This window comes from Typopeltis vanoorti, chromosome 21 (assembly GCF_054136105.1).
Source record: "Typopeltis vanoorti isolate ZY-2024b chromosome 21, IOZ_Tvanoo_1.0, whole genome shotgun sequence".
NCBI lineage: Eukaryota > Metazoa > Arthropoda > Arachnida > Uropygi > Thelyphonidae > Typopeltis > Typopeltis vanoorti.
The window spans coordinates 33640172-33658685 of record NC_143569.1 but is presented as its reverse complement, the minus strand read 5'-3'; the positions used below and the strand labels follow the sequence as shown (position 1 = coordinate 33658685).

At 36.1% G+C, this 18514-nt stretch overlaps 1 protein-coding gene across 2 annotated transcripts in view; it reads right to left on the bottom strand.

Moving 5' to 3' along the window:
• LOC150094725 (E3 SUMO-protein ligase NSE2-like) overlaps positions 1–18514 on the bottom strand; it is a 114078-nt gene that overhangs the window by 56086 nt on the left and 39478 nt on the right. For both annotated transcript variants that reach the window (XM_090411448.1, XM_090411447.1), the window contains exon 3: positions 1347–1462. In XM_090411448.1, the coding sequence (XP_090267574.1) occupies positions 1347–1462 (116 nt within the window). The remainder of the gene's footprint in view (positions 1–1346; positions 1463–18514) is intronic.

Below are 18514 nucleotides of genomic sequence, written 5' to 3'. Positions count from 1 at the left end.
TTTAGTTTATTATAAAGATTTCAGGTAGTATTAATTTAAGCTAGCATAACATTTTGAAATTTAAATATTGATTAATTAATTTCATTTCTATACTTCCATACTCTTCTAGTGCTTCTCACATTACTATTTGCATTTTTATTTCTATTTTCCATGATTTGTTCTGTTTAATTTTCTGCCATTTCTTTTTTTTTTTTTTTTGTGCGCACACACATGCACACACACACACACACAGTCCCTACATCTACATAAACATTCTTTTATCATTAGGATTTTCTGCTATTGCCTTTGTCTCATGAGAGTAAAGTGGAGAATCAAACTTTTTACCCTAAATTCACCATAGTGAAGCTATTGCTATAATATACTATTTCTGTGGTACATAAGGGTTTGCTATAGTAAGCATTTCCTTGACATCTCAGTAGCAAACTCAGAAGAAAACAATAATTTAGCCAGGAGGCATATGGTGAGGCTGTTTGCAAGAACAGAACTACTCAGAACTTCATGGTGGACTCAAGTAGAGGTAATCCTGGAAAAGAAGAAAGCATTTCAAAACTTCTAGGTAAGGAAGTCAGCCTTCAAAGTACAGAGAGAGAGAGAGAAAAAATGTAAGAAAGCTAAACAAAAGTCATGGAAAGAAGAGGGGAGGTATGAATACAGAAGTAAATATCATGAAAGTGATAAAATGTTCTGGAGTTATTGAAAAAAACAACTTAGAAATGGAGACAAGAGTGTTTAAAGGTCAAGGATGATAAAGGCAATGTGAAAACTAAATATAAAATGTTTATATTATATTTACATATGAAAAATTTCAAAAATTTTCACATGTAAAAAATATAAATTTATTCAAAAACTTTAATGTATTTCATTCAACGTGATATGTACATCATCATCAGGGAGAAAGATTGGTAACCAAATTCAAAACATGAATCATAAGAATAAGTCAAGAAGCATGTGCTAGCTCACATCTCGGTCACAGCTAAGGTGATATAATTACACTATTAGAGTTCAAAGGAGCAATTGTAAAAGTTGCATAGATAAAAAATAAATTAAAATAATAATAAAAAAAACATGAACAATTAATAGTAATCACTTCGCAAAGCTTGGAGATTGGCATACACAGCCTGAGTGGTGAAGGTTCGGATGATTTTGTAGCATTTCATGTTTCAAGAAAAAGGTGATCAAATTTGCACCTTCTGGAATGAAGAATATAATTTTTTGTCAGCTATAACTACATTTTTTTTAAAAAGATGTAACCCACTCAAGACCTACATATCAAAAACATAATCAAATTGTGGATTAACACAACAAAAACTAAGCTTTAATAGACTACCACTATATTTTAAGTTTACCTCTTGCTTCGCAAGTGATGAAGTTTTCTGAAACTGATTTATTCTCCATTCTTGTTTTAATAAAATCGACAAGGATTCTTTTACTCTATCAAGTTCTTTTAGAGGAATGACATCACCTAAACAAGAAAACTTTTCCCCTTATATTTAACTAGAGTAGCATTTCTCAATTTTTTAAATTAATGAAAAATAAAATATAACAAAGATAAATAATTGCATGCTTTATCTATCTTTTTTAAATCTATCAGAGTTGACAAATCATATGTTCGTTTTCAAATATTTTGCTGTTCAATTTCCAAGCGAATAGCTATATATTTCTCAGAAAACTGAAATAACAAGCTAGTATTATTTTCTATTCCTTCCAGCAAAACTCTTGCATGGCAATTGAAATAACAGTGTGTACTGTCAGTACACACTGTTATTTCATTAAAGTTGCTGTGCAGCATTGAGGATTTAATAAAGGTATGCATCAATCAACATAATCCATGTCTTGTGTGGCTGATGCTCAAGCACACAAGACATGGATTAAAATTAAATTGCATGTAGTCATTCAATTAAATTACATCAACATTTCCTTTCATTTGGCTTCTTCTAATTTCTGTCACTATAATATTATGATTACATTTCTAGTAAAAATTTAGTCTTCGGTTTCATTACAATAAACATTTCCAGAATTATAATAAATTTAGTTTAATCCTTTATCCAAGTGTGAGCAAACAAAGTTTGCACCTGAAAGTATCTTCAGGACTGGAGTAAGGTAGTACAACACCGGACAACTCGTTGAAAAGGTGAAGCAAATTAACATTACTCCTATCTCAGTATCTCCCATAATGCAAAACACACTTCCTCGCAGATATGTATAATGTTATGCATTAAGGGAAGATTTTCAAAACCTTTGTTACCCCAAATGAAAAAGTATTAGAAGCTTCTATTTATCAATATTATTATATGGACACCTCCATTGAGTACAACCATTCATTGTAGGAGACCCAAACTATCCACACAATCTACCATATCTGTCCTAGATCCTATTGACAGACAAAGTGCTAACAACTGACTCTGGCATTCCATTTATTCACAACTTTCCAAGCAAAAAATCTATTCCTTGTGCCTCTATTACCCACAATTTTCTCAACTTCCAAGGATGACCTCTTGTTCAGCCCCTGAAACATTTCTCCTGCATCAATCCTATAAAACCCTTTAACTTAAATGTTTTTATCACATCTCCTCTTTTTCACCTAACAACCAACTTCTGCAGTCTACACACTCTCAATCTATACTTATAGGGAACATTTCCACAGACCGTTGAAAGTTTTTCCCAGTTGGTTATACTATAAATAAAAGATACAAAGAAATTATATTCTTGGTTTAATCCTGTATCCAAGTGTAAGCAAACAAAGTTTGTGTGTGAAACAACTTCATGACTAGGCAACTCATATATACAGACTTACTTCACATCACTTGCCTTAGTATCCCATAATGTAAAGAACATATCCTTGAAGACATATATAATGCATTATGGGAAGGGTCACTACCCAGACCGATTTGACCTTTACTGAGGTCTCATCAGTGTGAGCCAGACCCACGTCCAACAGGATGTGCTTCGCATTAGGGGATACTAAGGCAAGTGATGTGAAGTCATCAGCCTCTATATACAAGTTGTCCAGTCATAAAGTTACTTCACACACAAACTTTGTTTACTTACACTTGATAGGATTAAACCAAGAATATAATTTCTCATCATCATCATCATCATCAATTCCTGCCATGTACTCTCAAGGGGTGTACAGGATATGATAGTACTAAATGAAAAAATTACATCATTACTAACTTCCTATCTATAATTTTCCTCCAAATCAGTCTGTTACTTGTCAAGACTCCAACATTATCAGATCTTATATTTCTATCGTCTAAGGCACTTTGTACCGTATCAATCCACCTATATCTTGGTCTTCCTCTGGGTCGTTTTCCTGCCAACCTGGCAGAGAATACTTGTTTTGCTAATCTTTTCTCTCCCATTCTATTTAAGTGACCATACCACCTGAGATTAGCTCTGCTAACGCATTCCTGAATGCTGACAATGTCAAGTTCTTTCCTAATATCCTCGTTTTCAATATGATATTGTCATTGTTCACGCCTCTAATCTTTCTCAGGAATCTCATATCTGTGGTCTCTAGTCTTTGGTCAAGTGTTTTACTTCTGACCCAGCTCTCAGATCCATAAGTTAGAAAAGGTTTGAACACTGTCTTGTATACAGCTAATTTAGTGTTCTGACTAATTTCTCTCTTATTCTATATGAATTTATATAATTGACTTCCCACCATATCAGCTTTGCTGATTCTGTTGTCTATTTCTATATTTAATTTACAATCTTCAGTAAAAATCGTGCCTAAGTAGCTGAAATGTTTTACTTGTTCCACAGGTTCTCCATTCACAACACAGTTGACATTTTCAATGATTCTGCCTATTTTCATTGTCTTTGTCTTTTTATTGCTGACCTTCATACCATATCTGTTACAACAGCTATTCAATTTAGTCAGGGAATCTTGCAAACTTGTAGCGGATTTATTTAGAAGTATAACATCATCCGCATAAAGCAAAGAGCTGACATTAACATCTCCAATTTTGATATCAGGTTTAATACCACATTCCTTCATAATGTGATCCATATAGATAATGAATAACAGAGGGGATAATGTACATCCTTGTCTCACACCAGATTTAACATTAAACCATCTTCCTGTACTTCCTTCAATTCTAACTGCTGACTTACAACTCAAATAAAGACTAAGTATTGCTTGATATAATGCCCCATTAACACCATATAACTGCAGTGTATTGAATAGCTTCTCTCTTGGCACCTTGTCATATGCCTTTTCCAAATTGACAAAACTTAAATACAGATTTTTGTTATATTCCCATGCTTTCTCGACTATTTGTCGTAAAGCGAAGATCTGATCCTGACAGCCTCTATTTGGCCTGAATCCAGCTTGTTCTTCACCCAGCTTTTCTTCCACAATCCTTCTCAACCGTTTCTCAAGTATACTTGCATAGATCTTACCAGGAAGACTCAGTAGGGAAATACCTCTGTAATTCTCACATTCAGTTTTATTTCCATTTTTATATATGGGTACTATTAGAGCTCTACACCAATCATCGGGAATTCATCCCTCTGTTCAGGCTTTCTGAACTATGCAGTGCAGCCACTGTAAGACTTTTATACCACCATACTTCGGCATTTCTGGTCGAATATCATCTACTCCTGCTGCCTTTCCACATTTCAAGCCTTTGATGGCTTTTTCTACTTCAAGTATGGATATGTATTCCTGACTGAATGCCTGGTCAGTGTTTTTTACCACTGCTTGTTTCATTTAGCAGTTTTTCAAAGTAATTACTCCATACTTCAAGGATATCTTTTTCTCCCGTTTTCATGTCACCTTTATCATCTCTAACTCCTTTTACAGCACTCTTTCCTCCATTCCTAAGCTTCTTCAACAACCTTCAGAATATTTTGCCACCTTCTTGATATTTATTTTCTATTTTCTTGCCAAAGTCCTCCCATGACTTTTGTTTAGCTAGTTTTACACACTGTTTAGATTTCTTGCATTTGTCTCTATATTCTCTAAGAGCACAAGCTGACTTATTTGACAGGAATTTTTGATATGCTTTTTTCTTTTCCTTCATGTCCACCAGGGAGTTCTGATTTTTTTATCCTTGCAGACAACCTCACCCATGCCTCTCTGGCAGAATCAATCAATGTTTTCTTCAGAGTTTGCTACTGAATCTCCAAGGTTTGATTGCTGTTCTCAAACTCTTTCATTTTTTTTTCAATAATCTTTCTGTATTTTAGTCTACAGTTCACATCTGAGAGCTGTTCAACTTTTATTCGCTTGAAAACTTTCTTATATATTATTCTTTTCAATATGAAATTCAATTTTATCCTGCTCAAAACTAAATAGTGATCACTTCCAATTTCAAATCCTCTGTACACTCTGGTATCCTGCACCAGGGAGAAAACCTTAATATCAACAATAACATAGTCAATGAGACTTTTCTTATTCCTTGCCTCTTCTCTCCATGTGAATTTGTGCACATTTTTATGTTGGAACATGGTGTTAGTAATAACCAGTGCATGTCCTGAGCAGAAATCCAACAGATATTTGCCATTATTATTAGTTTTGCTCTTTTCTCCAAAATTTCCCAAAATATTTTTGTATTTCTCACAATCATTTCCTACTCTGCTGTTTAGATCCCCAACAAGGACCAACTTTTCCTTTTTCATTGTGTCAGTTGCTTTTTCTAAAGCCTCAAAAAATTCCTCCACTTCTACCTTAGTAGAACCTTCTGTGGGACTACAGGCACAAGTAAATCTCATTGTCCAGTTCCCCATTCTGATATTTGCCCACATCACTCTACTTGAGACTGACTGCCATTCAAGAAGATTAGCATCATATTTTGTGTTGAATACTATGGCTACTCCTTCTTTTCCTTGATTGTCATTTCCTGAATATAACATTTTGTATTTATTGCTCAGAAAGATCTGACTAGTTTTGGTCTTTTTTGTTTCAGTCACCCCTATTATGTCGATCTGGTACTTATCTAATTCCTCAGCTAACTCCATTTCTTTGCCATTCATGCTTCTTACGTTGATAGTACAGATCTTTAACTCTGGTGATGTTAAGTAGAATATAATTCTTGGCATTTTTAATTTATTTTATTCCACAACTGCACCATTTCCTCATTCCCAAGAAACCCAAGAGACCAGACCTTAGCACATTAGTCCAGATGTGGTCAGATCAAGGGCTTATAAAAAAAGGATGATAAATTATCTCTGTTAGTGTGTTCTTCAAAAACCAAGTAACTTCAACTTTCTGTTCATTTTAAAAATTTTATGGAATTTACAACTGTGTTAAAAAACTTCTTTTTATTATCCCGACGTTTCGATCTTCACATCAAGATCATCATCTGGAGCGTACGAAGTATACAGAACAAGCTGAGTTACATCATTAAATGTAAGCTAGAGAAACAATGATTTGATCACATGTTATTCTACTGGCATGACCTCTGGTGAAAAAAAAATATATATATCAAAAAATTAATAAAAAAATAAAATATAATAAATAAAATAAAATAAAAAATAAATTTTTGCATCAAGCTAAATTCTATTTTTACAATGACAGGAATAAACATTCTTTTAGATGGTTTTCTTTCAGAACCAATTGGTGTCCTATTTTTAGTACTACAATTCTTATTTTTGATTTACAATACTGGATTTTCTACAGTCCTGTTTATAGTTGTTCTTGGTGAGGAAGGTCGAATATATATCTTCCATGTGTTTGGGATTTTTAAACCATCATTGTTGTTCAGATTGGGGTGGTTGTTGATAATCTCACAGGCTTCCTTGAATTTCCGTTCATACCATGTTCTAGTGTGATGTAGTCAGCTGGTGGTTTTCCAGTCAATTCTGTGTAAGGTATTCAGGGCATGATCAGAAAGGCCAGCTTCACCATAATTATTATATTTAATGTGTCGTTTATGTTCTTTTTGTCTAATAGGTATAGTGCGTCCTCTTTCTCCTATATATGGTGTATTGCAAGTACAATAAATCCGGTATACTCCAGGGTGAGCTAATGGAGGGAGTGGGTCTTTGGATGAGTTGAGTAAGTTTTTTAATTTTGCAGGAGGTTTAAAGGTGGCTTTGAGGTTGTACTTTTGTAGTACTCTGTTTATTTTGTCTGATATTCCTTTAATGTAGGGAATGGTTATAGTTTTACTGTAGTCTGGTTTGTCTTTGTTTTTTATTGTGGTTTTGTAGAGAATTTTGTTTATAGTATTTTGGCTGTATCCGTTTTTTTTGTAGGTTATTACTGATAATTTTAAACTCGTCTTTCAGTGCCTCTTCACTGGAACAAATCGTCTGAGCTCTGTTTTTTAGTGTGTTGATGATACCTAGTTTTTGTGTTGGGTGGTGGTGGTAGGAGTTTATGTGTATATATTGTCCCGTATGTGTTGGTTTTCGGTAAACAGATTGCCCGAGGGAAGACGTGTGACAAGTGTATCTAGAAATGGAAGTGTGTTGTGTTTTTCAATTTCAATTGTGAACTGTATGCATTTGTGTTGTTTGTTTAGGTGGCTAAGGAATGTGTCTAATGTCTGATGGCCATGGGACCAGATCGCGAAAACATTGTCAACGTATCTAAGCCAGACTTTGGGTTTTAGAGTGGAGGAATCTAGGGCAAGTTGCTCAAAATGTTCCATGTAAAAGTTAGCAATAGGGGCAGATAATGGCGAGCTGTAGCGGACTGTAGAAAAATCCAGTATTGTAAATCAAAAATAAGAATTATAGTACTAAAAATAGGACACCAATTAGTTCTGAAAGAAAGCCATCTAAAAGAATTTATTCCTGTCATTGTAAAAATAGAATTTAGCTTGATGCAAAAATTTATTTTTTATTTTATTTTATTTATTTTTTTTATTTTATTATATATATATATATATATATATATTTTTTTTTTTTTTCCACCAGAGGTCATGCCAGTAGAATAACATGTGATCAAATCATTGTTTCTCTAGCTTACATTTAATGATGTAACTCAGCTTGTTCTGTATACTTATGTACGCTCCATTGATGATCTTGATATGAAGATCGAAACGTCGGGATAATAAAAAAAAAAAGTTTTTTTAACATGGTTGTAAATTCCATAAAATTTTTAAAATGAATGCTGATCACCGTGTAACCCTAAAAGAAAGGATTCAACTTTCTGTCTCTTCATCTATTTCCTAGAGTACAGTTCCATTAGTGTGATACACAGCTTGTACACTATCTCAAAATGCATAACTTTACATTTCTCCACATTAAACTGACACCCATTATATTTTGCTCATACTGACAGTTTATGTAAGTCATCCCCAACCTCATAGTCACCTGTCTTGTAGTTCCACATATACCCCCTTCTTGATAGAATATTCTTCATATTTTACAATCTCCCAAGTCAAGACTGCATGGTCACTTTCCCTAATCAGAGAAATGTAGATACTTTGGTTATAGATAGCTCTTCTGATCCAATGATCAGGTCCAATACCCTTGCACACCACGTCTCCTACTTAATATGCTTCCTCAAAAATTATCTTTCAGTAAGTATATAAATTCCATTTTCTTCCTGCAATGTGACCTCTCTTTCTTCCAATCTATATCACTGTTGATGATGTCCCCCATAATAATTACTTCACCTGTACTCAATTGTACTAATTTGCTGATACATGTCTTCCAGATCATACCTAGAAAATCCCTGATGCACAGCAATAACAAACCGTATATTTTGTCTCACTGGCCTTTATCTCACATCCGACTGCCTCCAATGAACAACCACACCCTGTTTTTGGCTTTATTCTTTTTAGCTGAAATTCATTCGCAATTCTTATCCTGTAAGGTTAAGAATTGCTAAAAACGGGTAAATAACCACACACTACTGGAGAAAATTTCACCAGCAGCTAAAGATATTGCTTTATCATTATCTGATAAGAAAGCAGCTGCCAAACTTGATTCTATTCAGTGTACACAGATGTATCCATGAAATGGCAGATTCTGTAAAGGCTAAAAAAAAGTCAGTATTTTTCACTACAATTGATTAAAGTACAGACATAACAAGCTTTCCTCAATTATTGATAATTCAATTTGAAGAGTTACAATAAATAAAGAATTTTTGTTCCATGAACTTCTTCCTGGCAAAACAAATGCAAATGAAATGTTTAAAAAATTGAGACAACTTTATGACATAACACAATATTCTTTTGAAGAACTGCATGGAAATGTATGCTGATGTGTGCTTGGGGTTTCACAGGAAAGCATAGTGGTGTTATGGCTACAATAAAGAGAGTTTCTCCTAAAGCTAAGTTTACTCACCAACAGTATTCACCATGAAGCCTTGGTTGCAAAAGTGCCCAAACAACTGAAAACTGTTTTAGATCAGTTGTTAAGATTGTTAATTTCATTAAATCTCATGCACTAAATTTGTGAATGTTCAAAATTGTATGCTAAGAGATGGGCAGTGATCACAAGAAACTACTACTGCATAATGAAGTTAGATGGTTGTCTATTTAGTTCATATTTTTGGAAGACAATTATCTGAATTTAAATTTACAAGGACAAATGTGACTAATTTCATTGTTAGTGATAAACTAAATGCGGTATTCAATAGCTGGGCGGATTTGTGACTTATATAATGTTAATAGCTGTTCGGGGGGTAAAGTAACGGCTTGAACAAAAGAGAAATCCTAGTTTTTTTTGAGGTTGGGGATGCAATGTTTGCGATATGTTTATGCCAGGAGAGGCTTGATGTGAGGGTGATTCCAAGGAGTGAGATCTCAAACTCTCTGGAAATTTGGGTATCATCAAAAAAAATACTGGGGAAAAATTGTTCTTTTTTTTTTCTTTTCTATCGGAAATAATACAGAACTGGGTTTTATTGGTATTGAAATTTATGAGGTTATCCGAACCCCATTGTAGGAAGGCTTGGAGATAGGAGTTGAGGGTGGTGGTGGTCGATGTTCTGTAGGGTAAGGCTTATCAAATGCAAGCGAGGAGTGTAGTGTGCTGTCGTCTGCAAAACTGTGTATTGGGTTGGAGGTCAATTGCAGTAGGTCATTGATATAAAGCAGGAAGAGGGTTGGTGAGAGGGCAGAACCTTGTGGGATCTCAGCATTAATTGAGTGGTGAGAGGATAGGGAGCCGTCCACCATCACAAACGGTGTGCATCCGGACAGAAAATTGGCAATCCACGTACAGAAGTCCTGGGTCAGAAAGAATGATGGTAGTTTGCCTAGTAGGTCTTTGTGCCAGACCCAGTCAAAGGTTTTGGAGATATCTAATGCAACCACTTGAGATTCGCCAAACCTCTCCATAGCATTTGTCCAGAGATGGGTAACGTATGTGAGTAGATTTCCTGTTGATAGGCAGTGGCGGAATCCATACTGGCAGTCATTTATTTGGTGAGTGTCTTCAAGATAGTGTAGGAGTTGGGAATTGATGATTTTTTCCATTACCTTTGATAGGACTGAGGTAAGAGAGATAGGGCAGTAATTGGCTGGCAGTGACCTGTCACCCGTCTAGGGAATGGGCTGAATATAGGCCAATTTCCAGTTTGTGGGGTAGATTCCAGTAGTGTAGGAGAGTATATATATAGGTGACATAGGATAGGGGTCAGTTCTGGAGCACAAACTTTGAGAACAATTAGGGGAATGCCATCAGACTCTTTTTGTGTCTAATTTGGACAGTATTTTTCTGATCTCATCCTGGCAAAAGGATATAGGGGGCATTGTATGTTGGGTGTCTGGAATAGTTGGGGGGACATTTACCATCATCAGTTATGCATGCATTTGAAGCAAAGTATGAGGCCAGAAGATTGGCTTTTTCTGTGGGTGATGAATGCAGTAGAGCCATCTGGATGTGATAAGGGTGGGAATAGTGTTGGACAGAAGTGATGGCCAATTGCTTTGGCGAGAGACCAAAAGGCTTGGCTGCCGTTTGGACAGGCTGCTAGTTTCCTACTTTTTGCTCTTTCCAACTCTGTTTTGGATGAGTCGATTGTTTTTTTGCATCTATTATGGGCTTCAGTGTAAACCTTGAAGGAGGATGAGGTTCTTGATTTCAGCCAGTTGTGGTATGTCTGGTGTTTCATCTCTACAGGCTTGGCACATCTTTTAAAGAACAGGGTTTCGTTAGGGAGTGGTAGTTCAGAGTGCTGTGTGGAATGTATGTATTCATGCCATGAGGATTACTTTGGTAATAAGCTCAGTGAATATGTTTGGGTTGGAAGGACGGAAGCAATAGTCCAACCATGGGAATGCAGCATAGAAGTTGCAGAGGCTGTCCCACTTGCCAATGCTATAGTGCCAAGTGGGAGTGTCTGTGTAAACTACTCTTGTATGGGAGTGTCTGTGTAAATGTTGTTGCATGGGAGGAGGAGATGAGCACTAGGTTGTGGTCAGAATTGCCCAGGGGGCTCACTACTTTCACTGTGAATTTGGAAGGGTCATTGGTGAGGAAGAGATCTAGGATGTTTGGGGAGTGGTTTGGGTTATTTGGTATTCTGGTTGGCATCTGGACAAGTTTGTTAGTGATGGCAAATGTTTCGGCATCTCTGCCTGCAAGATCTGTACAACTGGAGGAGGAAAGCCAGCTAGTGTTATGGACGTTAAAATCTCCTAGGAGATGATTTCGCCGTTGGGAAAGTGGGATTGGAGAAAGTCGACTTTTAGAAAGAGGAAAAGAGCTCAGGACAGTTGGTTGTGTTGGGGGAGCGATAAAGACAGCAGATGAATTGGACTGAGTGGGGAAGGGATATTTTCAACCAAAGAAGGTCAAAGTTGGGTGCTCTCTGGCAAGGTATGTCAGAGCAGATGAATGCACAGACCTTGGGGCAAAAGTTGTTGAAGAGTGAGTAGTTTGGAAGGTTGAGATAAGTGGTGCTGGGGGGGGGGGTGAGATTTGAGTTTCTGCCAGGAAGAGTAGGTGGGGTTTGGTAGACTGTAGGTGGTAGTGGACACTATTCAGGTTGGAGTTTAGGCCATGGATGTTGGTGGAGTGGATATGTAGGGTTTTGTGAGTCATATGTTGGACCGCATGGGTCTTGCACATTTCCTATACGGTGCCTGCATGCTGGTCTCCATGGTGGCTGCTAGTGGCATCACTTGGTTTTTTCACCAGTTTTACTGTTGTCACCATTTTGATGTTTTTCTTCTGGCGTCTTTGTTCTCTTTGTGCAAATGTTAGGTCTGGTTGTGCACGTATGCACGATTGGGGACAGGTGTCCTTGAACTTGTTGTTGATCGCTGTTATTATTTTTCATGTGCTTGTCAGCATGTCACAAGTCACTTTTACTAGGCGTGGAAAGTTTGTACCGTCTTTCCTTTTATTTATAGGCAGGAAACGATGGCAACTAACAATATTCTCAGGATCAATGTTGCATTCTTTGGCTAGTTTGTTGATGTCCTCTTGTAATGATTTTCCGTTTTCCATCTGGAAGTTCAAAATGATGGCATTGAGTTTTTTGTGTTTGGCCTCCATCAAGTCATTTACCGTTGATGCGATTAGATCGCAAAGTTCTTTCACTGGCGGAGTGGAGCGTGTGTTGCACTGGTTTTCAATTTGTTCAAGCTTAGCTTCGACTGCACGTATTTTATCGGTAAAAGTTTCATTTAAAGCTCTGATGTGCTGTTCGACATTTTCGACAAGTTTACCTATGTTCAAAAGTTGTTTTACTGAAGGAAGGCACAGTGAACAAAAGAACGGCTGGTTAAGTTTGATAAGTAGCTTATGCGCAGCTTCATCTATTTTCACGCACGAAGCGTGCAGCCAGTGGCAAAAGAACTCTCAGTATATGCCCTTTTTTCTGTCCGTGGCACCGGTTTTGCAAAACCTATTACTAATAGGCTTGTCAGTGGTGGTCCACGACACTGTGCTGTCGAGACACATGGTGCTCATTCGCCGTTGGCTTTTGCCGCGTACGGTAGGCATCGTGAACGCTTACATGTGGCTGATTTTGAATTGGAAGGATATATGTTTTAATACACTATAAGTACTTACAAGTTGTACTGAAGTATTCCGCTGCTCAACACCTGCTGTTGGGTTTCCATTTGTTGGTTAATTTTGATGGAAAAACACTCGCAATAACGGTAAATTAGGGAGCACGATCTTGTAGTAGCTTATTCACTGACGCCGCCTGGCAGATTAGTAGTCAGTTTAATGTGGCATGTGTAAGATTATGCACTTTGGAATGAAAAGATTACATAATGTGTATTATTATCTTGATGATACTGGAAAACAAGAAACTGTTGGGGCAAGGGAGTTAGGGATGATAGTGAAACAGGGAGTTGAAATTCAGAGTAAATACAAAAGTTGGTGAAATAGATCACAGGATTACTTGAATGCTGTCAAGAAGACATGGGGAGATTATTAATATTCTTTAAAGATTATGATATGGCTCATCTTGACTGCTGTGCACAAATCTTACACAGAACTTTTACAGTTACAAAGAGGAATTTGAAGCTGTAATGAAATCCTCCAACTTCACAAGGAATCCCAACTGAACTATTGAAAACTAGATGAGATAACTTTCTTAGTAAATTAGAAACTAGTGAACATCTCTCAAGATCCAAATTCTTAAGGAAAAAACACGCTAACGATCAGTTGGTTGGTTGGTTTGGAGTTTATCAGTGTAAGGACAGCAAAGATCATACAAATGCATTACAATGATTAGGTAAACAAAAATAAATAGCTAAATAACCAAACTACATGCTATATACAAGAAAACCAACTTTTTTTAAAAAAACTGAGCAATGCCATAATTATATATATAAATTGCATTCACGATGAAATATTTTTGTATAAATTAAATCTTTGTAAAAGCTAAAAAACTTCATGCAGCTAGTCGGAGTTTGATAAGATATGTCTGAGGGTATATATAGCCTGGCCAGATTAGTAAAAACTGCATTCCTCTCTCAAAGTGCTGACATTCCACCAGAACATGGCACATGGTAAGATGAGTATTACATTGTTCATATATTGTTCATCAGCTCCTGACAGAGTGTAAGATGATTAACCTATGCAGAGCCTAGTGAGAACAACTTCCTCTTTTCTGTTATGTAGACTGGACTAGTCACTACTTAATTTCATGCAATTTAATTGTTAGTGTTTCAGAACAGAATGACTACCACTGATTCATTGATCTTATTAACCTTCAGCAGTCTATTTGAGGTTAGATGAGATTAGTCAATTAGAGAAATTATGACCTGATCTAGTTGATGCATCTGCAATGTCATTTCTCTCAATTACAATATAGCTGGGAATCCAGCATGAATTCAACACTGAAATTAATGGTCATCATTTCATAGAATAATTGCAGAACATAAAGCACTAGAGGTGAACATGCTGCTAAGCATGTATAGTTATTACTGCATTCAAATGTAATCTAACAGACAATGTGGTCAGGACAAACAACTGCACACCCAACAGAAGTTTAAAATCATTAAACATTGATATAAACAGGTAAGAAATTTAGTCTGCTCTGTGTGCATTAAACAGCTGCAGGTAGATCGATGATGGAGTGCATTACTTCTTTAACTAGTACAGTGAGGTGTGTGTGTGTGGGGGGGGGGGGTGGAATGTATGACGGGGTGCAAACCTACCATGGAGAAATATTACCATGTTCAGTGCAAGTAATGTTATTAACATTCTTGTCAACAGCGTCTATAATCTGTCACACTGCATAGCAAAGGGCAAATGACAGTCTGCTGTGGGCAATGTTGAACTTCCAATCTGAGAAAGAATACTAGTTCATGGATGCTTATGCAGAGCCTTTATTTTTAGGGCATAATTAAGTGACAAGAGTTTCTATAGAAGCAAGAGAGCATGTTCATTTGCTTTGACATAAAGGCTCTGACTGGGCGATGCATGAAATGCACTAGTAGCTATTCATATGCTTGATGATGGACAGGATCCAACCATTATAGGGTACTCTTCCTTGCAGAAATTTAAAGTAAATTTGAAACTACAATGAAGTTTTGGCCAAATAAATGCACAATAAAGACAAAGCAAGGAACATTAATCAGTACCCATTCAGAAGATCATACAATGCTCTCTTGCTTACCTCTTAGTTGACAAAATATGTGGAAAGAGAGCTTTCTGTCAAAAATTAAGCCCAAGAACTTGGCTCGTGTTGCTATTTCATCATCATCATGAACATTGGGCACACTGTCTGTTGGTTTCCGATGCCTCTTTCAATTCCCTTCTTCCACCTTTCTTTGTCAAGTGCATAGTATCGCACTTTCCGTAATCCCATTCCACACCAGTCCTTTATGTCATCTATCCATTCTCTGTATGATCTACCTCTTCTATTTACACCATCCATGATATCAAACACGAATGTTTTATCTTCCGATTCTCGCTCATTCTGCAGATATGTCCAAATAATTGCAGCTTCCACTGTATAATTTTCTGCATTAAATTCTCCTTTGGTTATATCTTTCACAAAAGAGCTCTTCATTCGTGATTTTCTGTACCCATCCTATTCTTACAATCTAACTGTGACAAGCTTTTTCAAATGCTAAAAATCTTTTTCTTGATTCCTTATTTATTACCCACGTTTCAGATCCACATAGTACACTGCTAAAGATGCATGTTTCTAGTACTCTTAATTTTGTCTGCAGGCTGATCGTTTTACTTTTCCAGATGTTATCCATGGCCTTCAGATTTGTTCTTCTCTTTGCAGTCCTGATTTTTATTTCTTTTTTACAGTCCAAGTCGTATGTCATTTTACTTCCCAAATATGTGAATTGTTGTAAAGTTTCTATATCAGTTGCATCCACTTGTATCTTCTGTTTCATTTCTTCTCACCAAATACCACTGTCTTTGTTTTTTTCCAAGTTCATAACAAGTCCAAATCTTTTCCCTTCCTCACTTAACAGTTTCAGTGTTTTCTGTAGTTCTCTTTCATCTTCTTCAATATAACAATGTCATCTGCAAATCTCAGATTGTTAATTCTCATCCCATATACTGATATTCCTTTGGCCTCTTCCTTCATTTTATCCATTGCTCTTTCTAAATGTGCAATGAAAATGCTTGGTGATTTTGGATCCTCCTATCTAGTACCTCTGCTTGTTCTAAACTGGCCTGGTTGGCCGAGTGGTTAGCGTATCCGCTCTCCAGCCAAAAGGCTGCGAGTTTGAATCCCGCCATGGGCATGGATGTTTGTTTGTGAAAATACTAGTGGTGGTGGTGGTCAGCAGTAGATGGCATTGGTGTAGATGATGCAGATAGTTACGGTTGGTGGAGACAGAGAGCTGTAGAGTAGGTAACCTCCCTCGACGAGTTTTTGGACTCCCTGGAGGTGTTATGAATAATAATAATAAACCATTTCCCGGAACACCTATTGTATCTTCTTCTGGCGTAACTGCTGCAACTGCATTCTTATACACATCTTTTAATATAGCTATTAGTTTTCTATCGATTCCATAGGATTCTAGTACGGCTAATGTCACTTTCTGGTCGATGCTGTCAAATGCCTTCTGAAAATCAACAAAGCAAGTATATATGTTTTTGTTTTTTTCTCCTAGCTTTCTTTGCTATTAACTGCATTGTCAAAATCTGTTGAATTGTACATCTATCTTTCCTAAATCCTGCTTTCTCATCTGCAAAGTATGCTCCCAGTTGTGTTCTCAATCTTTCTGTCAATATCATCATCACCTTACCAAGGTGACTTGTCAAAGTAACTGTTCTATAATTTTTACATTCTAGCTTATTTCCTTTCTTGTATAATGTCACTAATATTGATTTCACCCGCTCCTCTGGCATTTTCCCTTCCTTCCATATCATATTACATAGTTGGTGCATTTCTGTAACCATACTTGCTATCTGGATAAGAGTTTATCCCATCCTTATTTTGCAGAAGTGTACACACACTTTTTATTTCCTATTGAAAACCTGAACCACTCACTAAGTGGTTCAGGTTTTCAGTAGGAAAAATAGCTTGTTCCATTACATGTCAATTCATTGAAAAACAATAATGAGACAATTTGTCACAAAAGTTGATTGAAAAAAGATTCACATATAATTTTTGATAATTTGTCGATGGAGTAAATTTCTTTCCAAATATTGAAAGGTGGTTAACATTATATTTTGTGATTTACAAGATTGCATTACAATAATAGGGGCAGACAACATAAGCAAGCAGTTAATGAGACTTAATTATTAAGTCTATTTTATAACATTATTCAGTAAGCGTACCTGCTAGTTCATAGTGCAAATGGTGATTCATCTCTTGACATAAAATTTTATTTTACTTAATTTGTTCAGAACAATAATGGTCAGATTGAACTTAAAACTGACAAATTTTTAATAGAAATCATGACTACAGCATTTCATTAAATTTCATCCAGAAACAGTGGAATTATGAATATTATTTCTGAATGACTTTGCCAAAATTTTTCTATAAAAGTGAACCCACTGTAACCAAAACTGAATTGCACAGACAACCTTGTACATTTCCCAAATTCCACAGTCAGAAAATTGTTGCAATATATAATTCTGATCCTCTGTCAGTCTGAGAATAGTTAAAATGAAAACGAGAATGTTTCAGTAAACATTTGTAGTGATTTCAAATACCAAATCTCAGTAAAAGTCAGGCCTAAACTGGTGTGTGGATGGCACATAATAATAATTATTATTAGATTGCTTTAATTAGAAATGTAAGATTTTGTGCAATGAAACATCCAAGATGATATACTGTTATCAGTGAACCAACTGAATGGATTTAAGTAGTTACACTCTGCAAATTGCAAAATGATGATATTCTGATGTGAATGATACAAAAGAAAAAAATTGGGAAACATACCTAAATGATAATTACTCATAAATTTCATGAAAATGATGTTTTCGGAACACCTGCAAAATACTACCAAAACAAAAGACTGCTGTCTTTCACAATAAACTATTTTTGATATTAGTTTCCTATGGTTAAATACAGCTGTAGTTAAATTTACTTTATGTGCATAATATTGAAAGGTTATTTTTCACTTGGTTAGAATATAATAAATTTAGTTCAATCCTTTATCCAAGTGTGAGCAAACAAGGATTAAACTAAATTTATTATATTCTAACCAAGTGAAAAATAAACTTTCAACATCTTTCTCTAAATCCAGAGTAATTTATTAAAAAAGCGGCACACCATTTGGCACCTCCTATAGGTAGAGATGACCTTGCTAATGCTTCAGCCTGGTATCTTCACTTGGGCCTGGCTCCCACTGAAGAGACCTCAATAAAGGTCGAAACTGGGTAGTGGCCCTTCCCTTAATGCATAACATTATACATATCCGCAAGGAGATGTGTTTTGCATTATGGGAGATACTGAGATAGGAGTGTTAGTAGCTTGTTCCACCTTTGCAAGGAGTCGCCCTGGTTTTGCACCAACCTACCCAAGTCCTGAAGATACTTTCAGGCGCAAACTTTGTTTGCTCACACTTGGATAAAGGATTAAACTAAATTTATTATAGTGCATAATATTGCTTTTATGAATTTATAATTAATTTTTTTTCCCACCCTGATTTGGAACTCAAGTGATGAAATGAATTAAGTAAATTAAATCTACATTGTGCTTCATGGAATTATTCTGATAATC